The sequence below is a fragment of the Schistocerca gregaria genome, chromosome 2 (assembly GCF_023897955.1).
Source record: "Schistocerca gregaria isolate iqSchGreg1 chromosome 2, iqSchGreg1.2, whole genome shotgun sequence".
Classification (NCBI taxonomy): domain Eukaryota; kingdom Metazoa; phylum Arthropoda; class Insecta; order Orthoptera; family Acrididae; genus Schistocerca; species Schistocerca gregaria.
In genome coordinates, this window is record NC_064921.1 from 351,939,576 (window position 1) to 351,958,965 (window position 19,390).

The window sequence follows — 19,390 nt, forward strand, 5'->3', positions numbered from 1 at the left end:
AAGGGTTCATTGAACAGGGGTCGACAAGAGGTTCGCGAACTTACACCACTTACTGCCCGAACAGCCCGTTTCTGAGCCAAAAATATCCTTTTAGAATGGGAAGAGTAATCCGAAATATAATACCATAGCGAATGAAAATAAACAAAGTAGACTAATTTTCAAGTCGAACGATCACTGACTTCAGATCCCGTTCGAATAGGAAAAATGACAGCAGTAAGTCTATGATGAAAATTGTTAGTCCGGTGATCTCTATACTATATAAAGAATGTATGAAGATCACTGTTTGATCACCACGGATCCAGAGATGTTGTAACACTTCGAATACTGCTGGTCATGGCTGCCTTTGCAAGTTCACGCACCCAGGTAAGACAATCGCTGACTACCAAACAGCTGTGTATGTGACGTCATGACGTGTGTGAGCGCATCAAAGTATCTTTGGTCTTCAAACGGTAGAGTGATTTGATGAATGCATTGTTTTCACAAAATCGGGTGTTTTTTATCTTTTTACCTGGAGCATTATTTTCGTATTACAGTTTTGTCGTAAACGTAAACAGTTGACCGTTATACATCCAACACAATGAGCGAGCTGAGCCAGGAAGAGGTACGAACGCGCAATTCATTGTGTTGTTATGCGCTTAATACTTCTATGTTTTACAGACGATACGCTCAATAGTGTGTGACATTGTCTTTTGTATCTGAGTATTATTTAATTATTTTACAAAGCCATTTTTCGTCCGTTGATAAAAGTTGTTTGTTTGGTTTTAATTTTTTATCAACATATGCTTGTAAACATACAAGTGAGGTCTTTGACATGGTTCTGTGTGACAGATTCGGAAGAGGCGACTAGCAAGATTGGCGGTACTTGACACGAAGGCCTCTTCATCGTCTTCACCACCACAGTCAGCCCAGCTAGCACCGCCCTCACCAAGCAAAGCAGTGCCGTCCACCCCTCCAACACCAGGCCCATCACAGAGTACAACTGAACAAGGTTCTTATTACTATAATTACGTTTGGTTTCAGAATTTGTTGTTTACCCAAGCGATATGAAATATTTATACACTAGAGCATGTACACAAACAAGTCACAAGCTATATTTACATTAGTCCTTGACACACACTCAGTGACCCTCACCCAAGGTATTTAGAACATAGTATTCACACACACATACTAGTGAGTCCTGTTATTTATTAGAGACAGACAGCATCATTTAAATGAACTTCTCTAAAGAAAACCAAATGACAGTGACAGTGTTTTCAAAGCACGAAAAAAAGTATGTTTTTTTTTACATCCCTGATTTCAAAAAACAGTGTTGATTTTTTCGTGTGTTACTACATCTGACTATTATAGAGCATCTTTATGATTTGCATAATGATTTGTTGATCTACAGTGTTAGTGCCACAACAATTTTTTACTTTGTCTTGTCATAGTAGTCAATTATTACACAGGCCTAGTTACCAATCAGTAACCTACTGATAAGAGGAAGTATAGGATTCATAGAGATGCACTTTAACAAATTCTTTGTATACAACATAGTCACCAAGTCATCTGTTCCGTAAGAAATATAAAATTTAGCTCCTGTTGTGTGCACTGAGTGGACAAAAGTGGGTAGGTTCAATTCTTATGAGGGGCAAGTTTATTCAGTTTTCATGGTATTCATTGTTGTTGTTCCTTTAATGATTTAGGTAAAGCTTGTTGTCGTTACCTACACTCAAAACCTCTCTTTGTTCCTTTATCTTCTTGTCAACAATTGTTGTAGGAACACTGGCACTCTGTCGTAATAAAAGTAAAATGAAAGACATAAAGGAAGAACATACATTTTTGGCATACAGATGTTCTATTTTAAGCAAAAGCCTAAGAGAGAGAGGCTTTGCACAATGTCTATTAAACTTCAAAATTTTCAGTTTGTTAGTGTTGTATTCAAATGGTATTCCTGCATTCATAAAAAGTCACAATTATTAGCATTTCATTGCAAGATGTTGATGTTGCACTGTTAGCATGGCTCTAGTAGCAAGATTTAAAAAAAAAAAAAAGAGAGATGAACACTTGAATGTACATCAAACATCTGATATAGTCACAACAATTAAATATATGCAGCCTAGTTTTCATTATAGATGTTCTTAAAGGCACATTTAGTCTGGGTCTACAGAAGCGTCTGATCTCACACGTCGGCTTTGACCTGTGATGGAAGGGTGTTGTGATGTGTGTGACATCATGACGGCGCGGAGTTTGGTTTGTGAGTGTGGCGTGTTTGTAGATGTCGTCATGTTGTGGTTTGTTGTGCCCTCTGGTGGTATGTTCAGGGTTTTCGTTTGTTAGGTGTATTGGGCTGTTTGCTGTTGCTTTGTGTCGAGTATTGTTCGTGTGTTTTTGAAGTGGAATTTGTTTCAGTGAGTTAACAATTTTGTGGTTTTGTGTGAAGGTTAATGTAGTGATGATCGCTGTACGTTGTGTGGTATTATTAAATTTAATCGTTGTTGTTTTTTGTTCAGGAATTGATATGACAGATAAGATTAATAGTTCCCGTTTGCGGGCTAATGATGGGGGACACCCCTTTAGTGCTGATTAAGTTTCTGCAGCTTTTTGGCTTAATTGCTGAGGTGGTCAAGTGCAGTGTTTGCCGTGAAGAAATGAAGTTGGCGAAAGTTCCGGCCACTCGGACCAGGGACAGTTATATTTGGTTCTGTCAGAAAGACAACATATGTCGTTCCATATGGTGCGGTACTTGGTTCGAGAAGTCTAGGTTGGGCATTTGCGAGATTGTACTTATTATTTTTGTTATAGATCCCCACAGAGTTTTTGCCCACATGAGACTGGTTTGAGTGAGAGGAGTGTTCTTGATTGGTATTCTTTTTGTTGTGAAGTGTGTTCAGAATTTATGAGACTGGGGCTTGTACCAATACAATAGAGATGATGTGGGGGCGGTTAAGTCAGTTCTTGGGAGGGGGAAGAGGTGCCCTTCCAACCTTCAGTCTCATTTAGATTAGTACTGTTGGCGGAAGAGTGTCCCAGAGGGCTATTGTGTTGTTCGGGTTTTCTTAAGGCCTGTGAGTAAAATGTAATGGCCGAAAGTGGTTAGTTAGGGTGGTCTGGATAGGTGGGTGGGTCGCTGCGGCTCAGGGTGGGGTGGGTGGTTTATTTGGTGTTAGAGTATTTGTTAAGGGGGAGGGGGGAGTGTGTTTGTTTGTATTTTAGTTGTGGAGGATCTATTGTGTTGAAGTTGTTGTTCAGTTGTAGTGGGTGATTGAGATTTTTTTATGTTGCATTTGGTTTTTGTTTGTGAGTTTTTTATTTTGGGGTGAGGGGGGAGGTTGGGTTGATTGGGGGTGGTTGAGGTGTGGGTGGCTTGGGTTTTTGTTATGGTTGATTATTTTTCTCGTTTGTTTGCGTGTGTGTGCGCGCGCCCTCCCGCCCGCCCTGCTTGTGGTGTCCAATCTAGTTTGTGGGGCTGGAACATTTTTGTGGTAAGTTTTTATTTTTTTGTTTTCGGTGTATGTGTCTTGTGTTGGGGCCTAGGGAAGCGTTTCATTGAAATTTGTGGCTGTGAAGGTTGGTATTGGGAGATGTTTTTGGGTTACATAGGTCAAGGGAAGTGTTCGATCCTAACTTATGGGATTGGGAGCTGCCATTGACCTATATAAGTCGAGGGAAGTGTTAGATCCCAATGTTTGGCGGAATATGTTGGTTTTTGTAATGGGATATGGGATCGGGAGTTGCTGTTGAGCTAAAGGTCAAGGGAAGTGTTCGATCCCAATTTATGGGACCGGGAGCTGCTGTAGATCTATATAGGTCAAGGGAAGTGTCCGTTCCTGATGTTTGCCGGTGTATGTTGGTATTTGTATTGGGAGATGGGATCGGGAGCCGCTGTTGAGCTATTTACGTCAAGGGAAGTGTTCGATCCCAATTTATGGGATCGGGAGCTGCTGTAGATCTATACAGGTCAAGGGAAGTGTCCGTTCCTAATGTTTGGTGGTATATGTTGGTATTTTGTATTGGGAGATGGGATCGGGAGCTGCTGTTGAGCTATATAGGTCAAGGGAAGTGTTAGGTCCTAAGTTATGGGATCGGAAGCTGCTGTTGAGCTATATAGGTCAAGGGAAGTGTCCGATTCCAGATGATATTGTGTTTTGGGGTGTTTGGGGAGTTTTGTGATGTCGTTTTTTTCGTCGTTTTGCGTGGTTTTGTATGGGGGTGGGTGTCTAAATTTGTATATATTTAGTTTGTCCCCACCCAAAAACCCCCAATTGCTCGCACTTGTCACGTTAGGGTCATTAGGCTTTTTGTGGAAACTGTGTGTGTTTGTTTTTCGATGTATTTTCGTCTTAATAATGCGTACGTAACGATTTTATATGCGCCATATTGGAATTGTCATTTATGGTCGTTCCCGCCATATTTGTGATGTCATGGGTCAAAGCAGACGGGTGGAATCGGACGCTTCCATATTTCCAGTGAACAACATGATACCACACCAATAAACAGGTGATGTCATTAATGTAATATAAATGCAGGGCTCAATACATGACCATTGTATAACATCACTAACAGCATGAAAACTTTAGCAAAATAAAGAAACTTTAACAAAATAAAGACTGATACGCTATCAGGACCTCCATGGGAATGAGAGATTTTGAATAAGGGTTTTCGTAAAGGATGTCTGTTATAACTTGCTGCATTGAGGGTGGGGGAGAGGAGGCGAGAGAGAGAGAGAGAGAGAGAGAGAGAGAGAGAGAGAGAGAGGGGGAATTTCAAAGGTCAAAGCAATATGGCTAAATGATATATGGTATATTGTAAACAAAATTTCACATATATAATCTTAACAGGGACATATAAACAAAAACACTGAAGATGCTATCTTCTTAACATATGATATCACACTTCAAAGAATATATCTGTAGTTCCCTAGACATAACAGACATTGCTGTTAATAATGTGACAGTTTGGATTACTTAACTTGAATGATCTGTTTATGTTATTCAAAAGAACAAACCAAGTCCATAATCAGCAGTAACAACACCACACTACACACACAGTCTATTTGTCACAGTGTTCTGATAAAAGTTAGATCTTGGGCTAGACTATAGATTAGTGTGCCGTCACAACCAAAATTCCAAAGACGTCCAATATCAGGAGTGGTGATGTCAGCATTAACTGTTAGGTGTGGTAGGAATGCAAGAGGCATTGGCAGCTGATTTGAGTTAGCAGCAAGAGAATACATGTCACACATTTTGTTCCATAGTAACCCTAACCTATGTTGTACATTCAGCACCTCTTAATTTTGGCACTAAAACCTTCCCATTGGCTGGGTGAAACTGACAGGTTACCAGGTTCCAGACAGTACTGGGAAGTACTTATCAGTGACTGCATTGTTACATAATGTAACATTTCTAAATTTCTTTGAAGTTTTAAGGCTGAAAATATTGAGTTTTTGGACAAAGTGCTTCTTCTGATTTAAGAAAAAACTCTAATACACAGTGGATGCTTACATGCTCCTGCCGCTACAGCATGACTACAGTGAGGGGCTAAGTCAAGTGACATGGGTGAGAGGAAAAAGGAGACGAGGATAGTTGGGGTGCATGGAAAGAAAGGAGAGATTGGCAACAAAGGAGTATGATAGAGTTGTGGCAGCAGTGAGCCTGCCCTATTGGTAGGCAGAGGGGTAGAAGAGTGAGATAGAGAAAGAGTGGAGAGAAAAGTGTGAGTATAAATTAGTGGAGTGAAATGGATGGCTCAAGGACTGGAATGGAGATGAGTGTGGGACAATGGCTGTGGAGATTGAAGCCAGGAGAACCGTTAGACCAAAGGATGTGGGAACCTTGGCATCTATATTATTCAGAGAACCTGATATTGGCAGGGAGGGAAAACATGTGCTTAACTACAGTGGGCATAACCAAATAACAGAATATGGTTACGTTAAAGAAGAGTTGATGCATAATATGACTGTTATCGTAGATGACCTTCTCAGATATATCCCTGCATGACTGGGATATAAGGTTTTGAGGACTGGTCTTGTATATGGGTGTAGCACAGAGATACCACCTATGTTGCAAGGAATTGAAAGTTGATGTAGCATTAAACATGGACCTGATTATTTTGTAGGTTGGTCGTGTCTGTCATAACTACTGTGGGAAAGATTTTAAGAAGAGTGTTCCTCATTCCAGTGCATGATGAAAGATAGCCTAAATTAAGTTGTTCCAGTCTAGGGTGATATTGTGTTCTACACTCGCCTTTCTTCCGCACACCAAATGGCAAATCATGCTGCTCAGTACAACATGCTCATTTCAGTGGCTACACCACAACTTGCACTATGTGCGTCCATCTCTGCGCTAATACCAACTTCTCTGAATTACGCGTATGGCAGATTTCCTTGCGACACATCTTTTTGTTCAGTGATAATCCTCATTGCAGTCTCCCCTGGCTCCAGGCCTGCATCAATCTCCACCCCCATCCCCGTGCCTTCCAGTAAACTCCTGTAACACGTTTCTTTCCTCATGTCTCACTGTTTTCCTAATTTATATGCTCCTTCTCCCCCCCCCCCCCCCCCCATTCCTTTCCCAAACCCTAGATTTAGGTTTTCATGAATCACCTAAAGCAAATGATGGGATGGGTCTTTTGGAGAGCATGCAGTGAATGTCCTTCCCCAGTCCTGGTATCCACTCCATCCAAACTCACCTCTAACCCAGTCAGGTTGCAGTGATGGGACATTTGTGTGTGTGCTAGATCAGACACAAAGAATGACTTTGTTCAGAAGTTCAGTGCCATTTTCAGTCTCTCTCTTATGTGCCTCACAGTTATTCAATGGCTTTAGTGTATAATGAGTGGTTATTTGTAATTCAATCAGCAATATGCAATGTTCTTGCAATTTTTAGTGTCATGTGAGTATATCAGGATGGGAGCTTGTGAAGTGGCTTGTGCAGCTCGTAGACCTGGTGCCTGAAAATACGAGATGGGACTATTTTCAGATAACTGAATGGGAAATGGGTGAGGAACTCTGATAAATAACTGAGTCAACGAGTATGTTGGTTCGGAAACTACTGTTGAGTCCCATGGGGCACTAACATGCTGACTATGTTGTGCAATCCTGTGTGTACCCTATGCAGCTAACTGCCACGAGAAATCGTGTCCTGTTCCAGGGCAGAGTTCCGCAGGTCCAGCATCCTGGCAGACTAAATATCTCCAGCAGCACCACTTACAAAGGCTCACATGTCACATCTCCCATGCAGTCACACTCTGCCCTCGTGACTTCTGTTCCTTCCAGAAGCTTGTCGACAGCCAGTCACGTAGTCTCCTGCTTCCTAGCACCTCTGCTGATTTAGGTTACCCTTCTACATGAATACATAGTGCAACATTACAACTCTGGCTACTGACTCTTTAGTATCTTACCCGACTCATTCATGACAAATTTTACTAATTTATAAAGAACATGGTGTTAACCCCTTAATCAACCACTTTTCTGAAGGAGAAATGTTCAAAAATTTTCAATTTTCTTTTTGGCAGTGTTATATAAACCTTTCTGAAATATATTTTGATGCATGTTAAAATTATGGCTTATTTATTGTACTTTTTGAAATACGTGACAAATAAGTATGGGTGTAATATTAGCTAGAGTATCTTGTGTTGTGAGAAACACTGCAGTTATTACTGTGCAAGTGTCCATCTATTTTATTTGCATTATTTTTGTTTATTGTTTATAGATTCTGCACTGTGTGTTATTTCCTGAAGCAAGATGTTATGCAAAAAAAAGTGTTTCATTCAGAACGTTTCCCATCCGGAAGCAGACTTTACACTCCATGGCTGGATTTGAAATATTCTCAGTTGGTCGAATGGTTTGCAGGAAATGCCATGCTGTGAGCCAAAATTGTGATGGCATTCGAGAGGGTGTTGACATTTTTCATTACAGATTTTTCCATAAAGTTTATTGAGAACTTCATATGTGACTTGCTCCTCCTGTTTGTAATCAGAGTCCATACTGTCCCGGCCAGAACATACTTTGCTATCCAAGTAAAAGCTGCACACTGTCGAACAGTAACTACAATTGTACCCAGCGCTTGAGGCAAACAGCAGCCCAAGAATGTTTCCATGATAATCACACACTTACATTGCTACTTTGACAGAGAAAGTTGTAGTACAGTTACCTCAGCTCCCTTAAGTTGATGCAGAACAATAACTCACTAAATTGCACAAAAATTAATGCAAATGGCATACATACACCACATATGGAAGAGAAGGAACTGCAGACAGAAAAATTGCAAGAAATTAAAGGAAGACGTGCATACAGGTTAACACGGGATATTGCTTTGCAGCAAATCAGCCTGCCTGAGATAGTCAGGCAAGGGGTTAAATATGGTGAAAATGTTACACAGGCAATGCAAAACCAATTTCATTAGTACATTCACCATTACACAATGTGGACTGTATCCCATATTGTTATTGTGGCCATCCATAATGGGTATGGATTCACTTAATCTGACATTCAGCAGACCATAAACAGCAAGTGGCTTAACTCTGGTATTATTTACATTATTTTTTTACAAAACTTATTATTATTTCTTTGAAATTTTTGCAGACAGATACTATTTTTGGGAATTACAATTTCGACATAAATAGTAGTAGTGTAGTACATCATCGTCGTCGTCATAACGACACTCATTATTCCAAATATAAACTGTAATGCTTTTCTTTATGTTTCTGAACGAACTTTCAGTTATCCACATGAGACAAATAAACTGAGCCCCCTTGATGCCTCCTAATTTCCCTACTCATGAATACATGATGCAGACTAAAATGGTATCTAGATTAAAATTAAAAATCTTGTATTTCCACAAAGATACATTTAATGTGCAGAGTTCAGTGATGTACAGGATGGTATAGAAATAAGACACATCACAAGTACAAACTGATAGTCTTCAGCTCCCATCCTTTTTTTAGTGTGAAGCCATAAACACTAAATGAAGGCATGCAGAGTGGTTCAGTGGATTGTTTTCTAATAGTTTATTGGGTTTTCTTGTATTTAATAGTATCAGCAAAAACAGTTTGCATTATTTGTTCATAAAGTGGTATTTGACAGGATCAGTTATGAATGCACAGTCAACATTGATCCCTTCCTACACCTGTTGTGATCACAGAAATTCAGCCTTGGTATTATGCAATGCCATCTTGAAATGTCAGTTGCTACAGTTGCATAGGTCTTAGAGTGCTACAAAATGATGATAAGAACAGAAGGCAAAACATGTTAATTAGTTTACAAGACTAATTCAAACAATTTTGAATGGCTTATTGGATTTGCTGTTGTAGTTCAGTTGGGATGAAAACAGATTCCATTGGTCTAAAGACTAGCAGATATTGGTCAGTAGTTAACACCTCCATGGTTCATGAGAATCAAGTCCACAAGGGCGTAATTGCTGTTGAGGTGAGGCTGTATCTGCAATTCTTCCTGTCGGTTCCATGATTTTGTAGTCAACTGTGAACACTGGTGTGTTTATATGGGAGTATCAGAGAAATTTGAACACAGTTGTGATTCTATGGCTGTCCATTCACTAACTTTCAACACTACATATGAGTAAATCACACACACACTCCCTAAAGGGAACTACAGAACGTAAATGTGGCAGGTCACGTGGAGCCGATATGGACCGAAGACTTAACAGTGGTGGTGGTAGGTTATTGGAGCTGAGTATTTGGTAACACTTTTCTGTATCATAGCTCAGATTCTGAGTTAGGCTGTAAAGTAATAACATGAATTGTAATATCAGAAGCAGATTAACTAGAATTACCGAATAGTTAAAGTAGTTACTCAGAAGACAGTCAGTATTCAGAAGTTATGTACACATCATAGGTAACAGTTGTATTGTCAGTTCCACTGGTCAAAGCACAATGCTTGTATATTTATATGATTTTTATTGCTGTGTGATTAGAAATAAGTATAGGACAAGTCACGTTTTGGTAGAAAATGGTTGCAGTTACCATGATCAGCCCAGGTATTTTGTTGACATTTATATCTTTGAGACAGACTGACATTACAAGCTTTGAAATACAGTATTCAGAATGAAATGTTGAAATTGACCCTACAAAGTTCTGCTAAGAAGTAACCCGTTTGTTTTTTGGGTGCTGTAAATCAGTTGCAGACAGGCTCGTTTGAGTCCAAGGGATTATCAGTTTTTGAGGAGACTGTATGTTAAGGTTGGGAAAAAAATTGTAGCTTTATTCTGCAGCAACAAAGACGTAAACCTCACTCCATTCATAAAGATGCTGCACTGTTTCTGAGTAAAAATAAGATGATTTGACATTCAGGTTAATTCCAAGATTGCAGTAGAAACAAATGAAGTGTGCAATAGAAACAAATGAAGTGTGCTCCAGACATGTTCCTCGTTGAAATGATTAATTTTCATTACAATTTTAAACATGCTTTTTTCCTAGCTCACAGACAGCCACCATTAAGCCCAGTTATTTTTAACTTGGTGCTGTCTGATAATTTAAATTCATCTTGCTCCTGCCTTAGTTGTTCTGCAACGACTATGCAGCTTAAGCTTCAGCATAGTATAAGATGTTGTTTATGGTATAACATTCACTTTTAGCGATTACTGTTTTATTCACTATTGCAGTTACAGCATTTGTGGCATTTTGAAGCAGTAACAAAGCATAATACAATGTGTTGAGGAAAAGATTTTCTAATATGTGTTTCTCACCATGTTATATTCTGCTTAAAAGCATTAACAGCTAAAAGAGAATATGAAAACATTTAAAAAATTATATCTATGGATACACACTACCAGAAATTAATTGTGTAAGGTTTCTAGAGACTACTGGAAAATGTTATTAATTGTCTCTTCTAAGGAGATGGTAGATCATACAGCTAATGTTAATCTTGTATATTACATATTGTTTCTGACATTTAATGGTATTGTTTTATGCAAGGCAATACTTATCCATCTCTGTGTCTCTCTTTACATAGGTGTGAAAGTAGTTAAGACATTGTACTGACATTCAGATGGCAGGCTGAAACTCGCATCCAGACATCATGTATTAGGTGTTCTATGGTTTTCCCTTAATTGTGCACATTTCAAAAGTGACAAGGCCAACACCCTTCATGCCCTAGTCCAGGCTTGTTCTTTGTATGTCTGTACTAAATGAGTCAGTGAAGTTTTAAATCCTAATTGTATCTCCCCCCCCCCCCCCAAATCCGTGTACTAAGTACCCTCTACCATCTGGTTTACTTTATTGTTCTTGTCTTCACAGTTTTCTGCACTCTACTGCATCTTCCAGTGTGAAGTTATATGTTGCTGGATTCTGTAACAGATGTCTTACTTATATGGGGGGAAGCATTATTACCACAAATCTCAAAATTTTCTTGATCAATTTACTTGCCATTTTTTACGTGATACTCTAATAAACATTCGGATGGATGTAGACTGTACATTTTTGTAAAATATAATTATATGTCGAATACATGAAGAGGAAATGTTACCAAAAATCTGGAAAAGATATTGATGCATTCACTTCACATTTTGACACAATACTTTGTTGAACATTCAGATGGAAATGGACGTAGAGAGGGGGGAGGAGGTTATGCATAGTGCAATAGGAGGAATAGGAGATGTACAGAAAGAGAGAGAGAGAGAGGGGGGGGGGGGGGGCAAGGGCTTTAGGAAGTATGTGCAATTGCCATACATATTTAGCAACATACTAACTTATCGGGATTAGTATTGCTCTAGCTCTTAATTTGTGTGCTCCTGATATCTGCAAATTCAGTATAAATGGTTTAATACGCTGTTTCTATACAAACAACTACTGAAATGCAACAATAAAAGAAAATTGGAGTACATAAACAGTGAATAATGAAACAACAGAGCAAGACTGGCAGTGAAGTATGCTATATATAGTAAACAATGAAAATAACCAATTTTTGATAATATTTCTGGAATCTCTAAATGCTTTTTTCCAATTCAATTTCACATGGTCCTGTTCTGAATCCCATGCCACTTTACTTGTTATTGATCTCATCCTTACCAAAGGCCATCTACACACTTCTGTCCACATTAAACCTACTAAAAAACCACCATTCTCACCTCAGCCTTCACTGGATGTAATTACTCACCAGCCTAGTTCAAAAGCATAGTTCCTCGGCCATCACATCCAATTCTAGTATTTCTGATCCCTCCAAAAAACAGCTTTTGAGCTCACCACTTGCCACTGAGTATTATCCTGGTCTTGAATGTTTTAATCAGCTGCTTCAACAAGCCCATGACTTCCTAAAAACATGCCCTGAAATTATATCCATTCTGTCTGAAATTTTGCCCACCACACCTTCAAAAGCTTTTCATCACCCTCCCAGTCTGCATATCCTTGTCAGACCCTATAGTCCTTCTGCACTCATCTCTGTACCCTTTGGCTCTTACCCTTGTGACTCTCTGCACTGCAGGACTTGCCCAATGCAACCTCCTACTGCCACTTGTAGCAGGCGTGTAACTAGCAAGACACACACTATCAAAAGGAGAGCCACCTGTGGAACGATATGTTACGCAAACACTGTTTGGCCATTCACATTGGCCTGACTACCATCCAGTTATCAATTAGGATGAATAGGCATAGGCAGAGGGTAAATACTGGCAACACACAGTATCTTGTTGCAGAGCATGCTCTACAGCATGCCTGTTGTGACTTTGGTGCCTGTTCCACCACACGTACAATGTGGATTTGTCCCCCAGATACCAGTTTCCCAGAACTCTGCAGGCGGGGACTAGCGCTACATGTCCTTGGTTCTCGCCACTGGGCCGTAATTTACGTTAATTCCTTCCGTCTCACCATTTCTCCACAGTAACTACTCATTTCCTCACTCCATTTTAGTTTTCTACATCTTTCATTTTCTGACCTGTCTATTTTTTGCTGTCTCCCCTCCCACCTCTGTTACATACATTGCACTTAGCTTCTCACTCTTATCATCTCATGCACAAAGTTTTAGCAGTAATTGTTGCCCTCCATATTACCCTGCCTTCCACCTTTAGGCTCTCAGGTTCCCAAATCTCATCTGCAGCAGTCCCCAACAATCAGTCTTTCCTTCTCATCCCGCCCGATAAGTCTCACCCGACCCAGTGTACCGGGCGACTTTTCTGAACTCTACCCCTTTTCCTAAGCCTCTCCAATCCTTTTCCTGTATCTCTCTTCCTCCCTCTTCAGCTCTTCTGCTGGAAGAAGGAACCGCTGTCTTCGAAAGCTTGCGTAAGTTAAACCTTTGTGTGTGTGTGTGTGTGTGTGTGTGTGTGTGTGTGTGTGTGTGTGTGTGTTCTCCTACTACCGCGTGGTGAACAGATATTTGTTAGCAGTATATAGTAAGGCTTAGGTTTTTATGCGACCAACAGCACAGACCAAAAGCAGCTGTGAGGCAGAAGCAAACAATGGGAAGGAGTGCTTCTTGTCTCACCCATCAGAGGCATTCTTATAAACCGAATTTTCACATTTTGGAAACAGTCCTGCAGGCTGTGGCTAAGCCATGCCTCTGCAGTAGCCTTGCTTCCAGGAGTGCTAGCCCTGCAAAGTGTACAGGAGATTTGTGAAGTGTGGAAAGTTAGAGATGAGATATTGGCAGAAGTAAAGATGTGAGGGTGGGTCATAGGTCGTGGTTGGATAGATCAATCAGTAGAGGACATGTCTACAAAAGGCAAAGGTCCCAAGTTAAAGTTCCAGTCTGGCATAAAGTTTCAGTCTGTCGGGAAGTTTCAATAATTTTATATTTTGAATTTGTTGTTGGACATTTCTCATCTAATAAGTATTTTTGTAACTAGTTGCAGGTGTGAACCAAGGAGCTTCATGTTCATCACCATCAAAATCTGGTAGTGCAGAACGTAAGTAGCACAGACATTATCCATTATGTTTTCATGTACTAACATGAACATCTAACAGTAGAAACATTCTTGTTCAGTTGGCACATGTAGTATTAGTTAGAAATGTAAATTCACTGGGAAAGCATTGTTCTCGGGTATTTTATTTATTTATGTATTATGAAATATGTGTATGGGGATTACATCATCTGCCATGAATTACTCAAGGACTGAAACTACTTCTGTCTGTAAAAAAATATCTGGGTATTGCAGTATACTTATGGCCACCAGTGTTCTTGAAGGCTGCTTGGTCTCATTGATGAAAACAAATCTTTTGCAAAAATATGGATAACTCTTTAAGAGAGAATATTATCTCATTTATCTCTGTAAGTAATGATGCTAGGAAGTATGAATGAGAGCTGTCCTGTACTCCCAATACTGACATACATAGTTTCCAGGAAGAACAGTTTATTTCAGTGCCCACCAAATAGTTGTTTGGTATTTGTGGTTGAATGAAAATATTAGTAGAGAATAAGACAGTGCAAAGGGTGGCTACTACAGATCGGTTGGGGGAGCACTTTTATTATATCCTAGTAAGGCTTAAGGGAACCAACCAGGAAGATACCAGTGCCAAGTCCTGGTGTTTGCACCATGTGGCTGTTAATACCCATGATGCAACCACCAGGAAAAAAGATAATCTTCGCTATCCACAACTTAATTTTAGTCTTGCACAGAAAGGAGCAAAGTATGCATCCATATAAATATTTCACCACCTTCCTCAAGTGGTAAGTACTCGGGCAGATAAGGAAAATTATGAAAACAAACTCCTACTCCATAGATAAATTTCTGAATAGTTTTTTAGTTATGGAGTTACATTTGTCAACTTTATTTTTTTTATTTTATCCTAAGAACTTAGCTCTCAGTAAATCAGTGTATGGTGAGCAAATAATCATGAGCCCCTCACCAACCCGCATTGCAGCCTACAAACCTCTGCGCTAGGCTTGGATTCATAATGTGTCGTACAAATACTCGCTGGTTGTAAATGATAACATAGACTTCAGACTTTTGGACCCTGTCCACATATAACCAGCATGTGAGCTGATTATGTTGATCCTAGGCTCTCAGATCTAGCTTGAAACTGGTGTGAACATAGCTTTGTTGTCTGCCGATAATCATTTCTGTAGCCAAACTTTTTGGCTCTGGCAGGCTAGCATGTTGTGGGTAGGTTTTTTGGAGGCCTTACTGCAACCTGTGGCATCCTGGGATGACAGTCAATGGCTATGCTGTGAGTCATATCATATCCAGCTACTTCTGCATCAGCACTGTACTACACAAAGTTTGGCTCCATCAATAACATCGAACTTAGGAATCCAGTTGCGTCCACTTCTTCTGATTTTGAACCAGTAGATTATAGAACATTGAGTTCTTCAAGTAAGTTAGGAAAGTTGAAAGTTAGGTTAATAAGGAGGATATTGTAGGCTTTATTGAAGAAAAGAAAATACATTAACAGAGGGAATATCTTATAGAATAAAAAGACTTGTTTCAAAAATAAATAAAAATTATTCTGTGGAAATCATTAAAATTTACACCCCAGCATGTTAACTCTCTAAAGTAGAGGTAGGAGTCATCGTTGGATACTTTTACAAATGAAGAAGACAGTTAATCCCACTATGAGATATTGCTGTAGGTTTTAATACAAATGTAGCACAAAAACTAAAGAACAGTTCTTCAATGGCAAACTTTTGTGTGCAGTTCTTCAATGGCAAACTTTTGTGTGAAACCAGAAATTATAGTCACATGTTAGTAGAATTTACTGAAAAGTAGAAAATATGTTTTTCCTGGAGGGGGAAAATGACTTTGAAAGGACTGAAAAAAATTAAAAAACATTATTGACTAAATTTCACCAAACAATAAAGATATGATACAAGGTGTGATAATCTTAAAACACTTTCAGCTTTTAATAGACAGTTAACTCATAAAAATGTTGATTAAGAGAATTTATTTAAAAACTGCTAGGTGTACAACATCCAGTTAAGCATCTTAATCAGTGAAGAGTAACCAACGTACAGGGGACAATAAAGTAACAAAGGTACTTAGATAAATGTCTAAAGAAGTTGGACATCTGAAGAAGGAAACAATAATAATAATAATAATAATAATAATAATAATAATAACTGGATACAGATCACAAGTATACACAACATTTATTACCAGATACTCAGAATTAAAATTGTTAACAGAAAAACGACTAGCTGTTCAGATCCGTGTAATAATCAAAAATAACAGGATAATCCCTTCAGAATTAGAAAACATCAAACAACAAGTACAACAAATATTGGAACAAAATAATGCGCAATCAGAAGAAGAAGGAGAAAATACAGTAATGGACTCAAACATCCCAGAGCAAACAAACAAAGAACAACACACATCAATTAAACAATCAGAGGAAAATGAAATCTTAAGACAGCCACCAGAACAAGCACAAATAGGACACAAAGTGACACACATGTTAGATATAGAAGAAAAATTTCAGCTGACATATATAGAATACAAAGACAGAAATACAGTCATTAGACCATTGTTGCATAGACTACCAAATAACCCACAAGTCGAAACAACAACAACAACAACTATCAACACAATCATACACAACAAAATAAATGAAAATACAACTATGTAAGAGTTACAACTACTGGTTTATATAGGAGAACTCACTACACTAAATATACACACTAGGCAGAGATCAGAACCAACCAACACACAGAAGAAACCCACAAAACCAGCATGACAACACAGGCTACAGATCAGAATAGAAAAACAGGGAAAAGACATCGGACAGCTAACACAATTTATAAGAAATGAAATATCAGACAAAAAACGAAAAAGGTTAAGTAAAATCTCACAACGAGAACCGATAGAGCAATTAGATGAAAAGAAGCAGACATTACGAGCATTGGCCAAACGACTTAGAAGATACAAAAAAAGTTAAAATAGAAGGAAACAAAACCAAACATTCAACACAAACCAAAAGAAATTTTACCAGACAATAGATAACACACACATTAAAATAGATAATCCACCAAACATAACGGACATGGAACACTTCTGGAGCAACATATGGTCAAACCCGGTACAACATAATGGACATGCACGGTGGATACAAGCAGAAACAGACTCATACAAGATGATGCCACAAATGCCTGAAGTGATAATTTTGCAACATTAAGTCACCCGAGCAATTAATTCTACGCACAATTGGAAAGCCCCTGGAAAAGATAAAATAGCAAATTTCTGGCTAAAGAAGTTCACCTCAACACATTCACATCAAACTAAATTATTTAACAGTTACGTTGCAGACCCATACACAGTCCCTGATACACTTGCACAAGGAATAACTTATCTGAAACCTAAAGATCAAACAGACACAGCAAACCCAGCAAAATATCACCCCATAACATGCCTACCAACAATATACAAAATATGAACTTCAGTCATTACACAGAAATTAATGACACATACAACACAGAACAAAATTATAAATGAAGAACAAAAAGGCTGCTGCAAAGGAGCACTAGGATGTGAAGAGCAACTGATAATAGATGCAGAGGTGACATACCAAGCTAAAACTAAACAAAGGTCACTACACTATTCATACATTGATTACCAAAAAGCTTTTGATAGTGTACCTCACTCATGGTTACTACAAGTATTGGAAGTATACAAAGTAGATCCTAAATTGATACAGTTCTTAAACATAGGAATGAAAAATTGGAAAACCACTCTTAATATCCAAACATATTCAAATAATATCACATCACAGCCAATACAGATTAAGCGTGGAATATACCAAGGAGACTCAAGTCCTTTCTGGTTTTGCCTTGCTCTGAACCCACTATCCAACATGCTATAGAATACAAATTATGGATATAATATTACTGGAACATACCAGCACAAAATCACACATTTGCTATACATGGATGATCTAAAACTACTGGCAGCAACAAATCAACAACCCAACCAATTCCTAAAGATAACAGAATTATTCAGCAATGATATAAATATGGCTTTTGGAACAGACAAATGTAAGAAAAATAGCATAGTCAAGGGAAAACACACTAAACAAGAAGATTACATATTGGATAACCACAGTGACTGCATAGAAGTGATGGAAAAAAACAGATGCCTATAGATATCTACAATACAGACAAAAATAGGAATAGATAATATAAATATTAAAGAAGAACTAAAAGAAAATAGAAAAAAGAAAAATATAGACAAAGACTAATACTGTAAACAGAATTGACAGCAAGAAACAAGACAAAAGCTATAAATACTTATGCTATACCAATATTGACCTACTCATTTGGAGTAGTGAAATGGAGTAACACAGACCTAGAAGCACTCAATACACTTACAGGATCACAATGCCACAAATATAGAATACATCACATACATTCAGCAACAGAAAGATTCACATTAAGCAGAAAGGAAGGAGGAAGGGGATTTATTGACATAAAAAACCTACATTATGGACAGGTAGACAATTTAAGAAAATTCTTTATAGAATGAGGTGAAACTAGCAAAATACACAAAGCAATCACTCATATAAATACACCAGCTACACCATTGCAATTTCATAACCACTTCTACAACCCTTTAGATCACATAACATCAACAGATACGAAGAAAGCAAATTGGAAAACGAAAACACTACATGGCAAGCACCTGTATCATCTAACACAGCCACACATCAATCAAGATGCATCCAACACATGGCTAAGAAAAGGCAATATATAGAGTGAGACAGAAGGATTCATGATTGCGATACAGGATCAAACAATAAATAGCAGATATTACAGCAAGCATATTATTGGAGATCACAATACCACAACATATAAATGCAGACTTTGCACACAACAAATAGAAACAGTAGATCACATCACAAGCGGATGTACAATACAAGCAAATACAGAGTACACCAGAAGACATGGCAATGTAGCAAAAATAATACATCAACAACTTGCCATACAACATAAACTAATAAAACAACATGTTCCCATATACAAGTATGCACCACAAAATGTACTGGAGAATGATGAATATAAATTATATTGGAACAGAACCATTATAATAGATAAAACACCACCACATAACAAACCTGACATCATACTCACCAATAAAAAGAAGAAATCAACACAACTAATAGAAATATCCATACCCAATACAACAAATATACAGAAGATAACAGGAGAAAAAATTGAAAAATACATCCAACTGGCTGAGGAAGTCAAGGACATGTGGCATCAGGATAAAGTTGACATTATACCAATTATACTATCAACTACAGGAGTCATACCACACAATATCCACCAGTACATCAACGCAATACAGCTACATCCAAAAGTATATATACAACTACAGAAATCTGTAATTATTGATACACGTTGAATTACCCGAAAGTTCCTAAATGCAATGTAACATATACCGTACAGTTAAAAGGAAGTCACGCTTGATCAAGGTCCACGTCACTTTCCATTTTTAACCAGACATAATGTCTGAGAAAGGAAATAAATAATAATAAA

General features: G+C 38.4%; 1 protein-coding gene across 2 annotated transcripts in view; it reads left to right on the forward strand.

The window, feature by feature from the left end:
* The first annotated feature begins 362 nt into the window (after positions 1–362).
* The window catches only part of LOC126337038 (ubiquitin conjugation factor E4 B), a 277,773-nt gene continuing 258,745 nt past the window's right edge, over positions 363–19,390 (forward strand). Inside the window, exons 1-3 of one of the 2 annotated variants that reach the window (XR_007565033.1) lie at positions 363–601; positions 829–988; positions 13,773–13,832. Coding sequence is in view for 1 of the 2 variants with exons in the window: in XM_050001343.1 (XP_049857300.1) it covers positions 578–601; positions 829–988; positions 13,773–13,832 (244 nt within the window). In the remaining variant the exon portion in view is untranslated. The remainder of the gene's footprint in view (positions 602–828; positions 989–13,772; positions 13,833–19,390) is intronic. The other variant, XM_050001343.1, reaches the window with a different exon arrangement.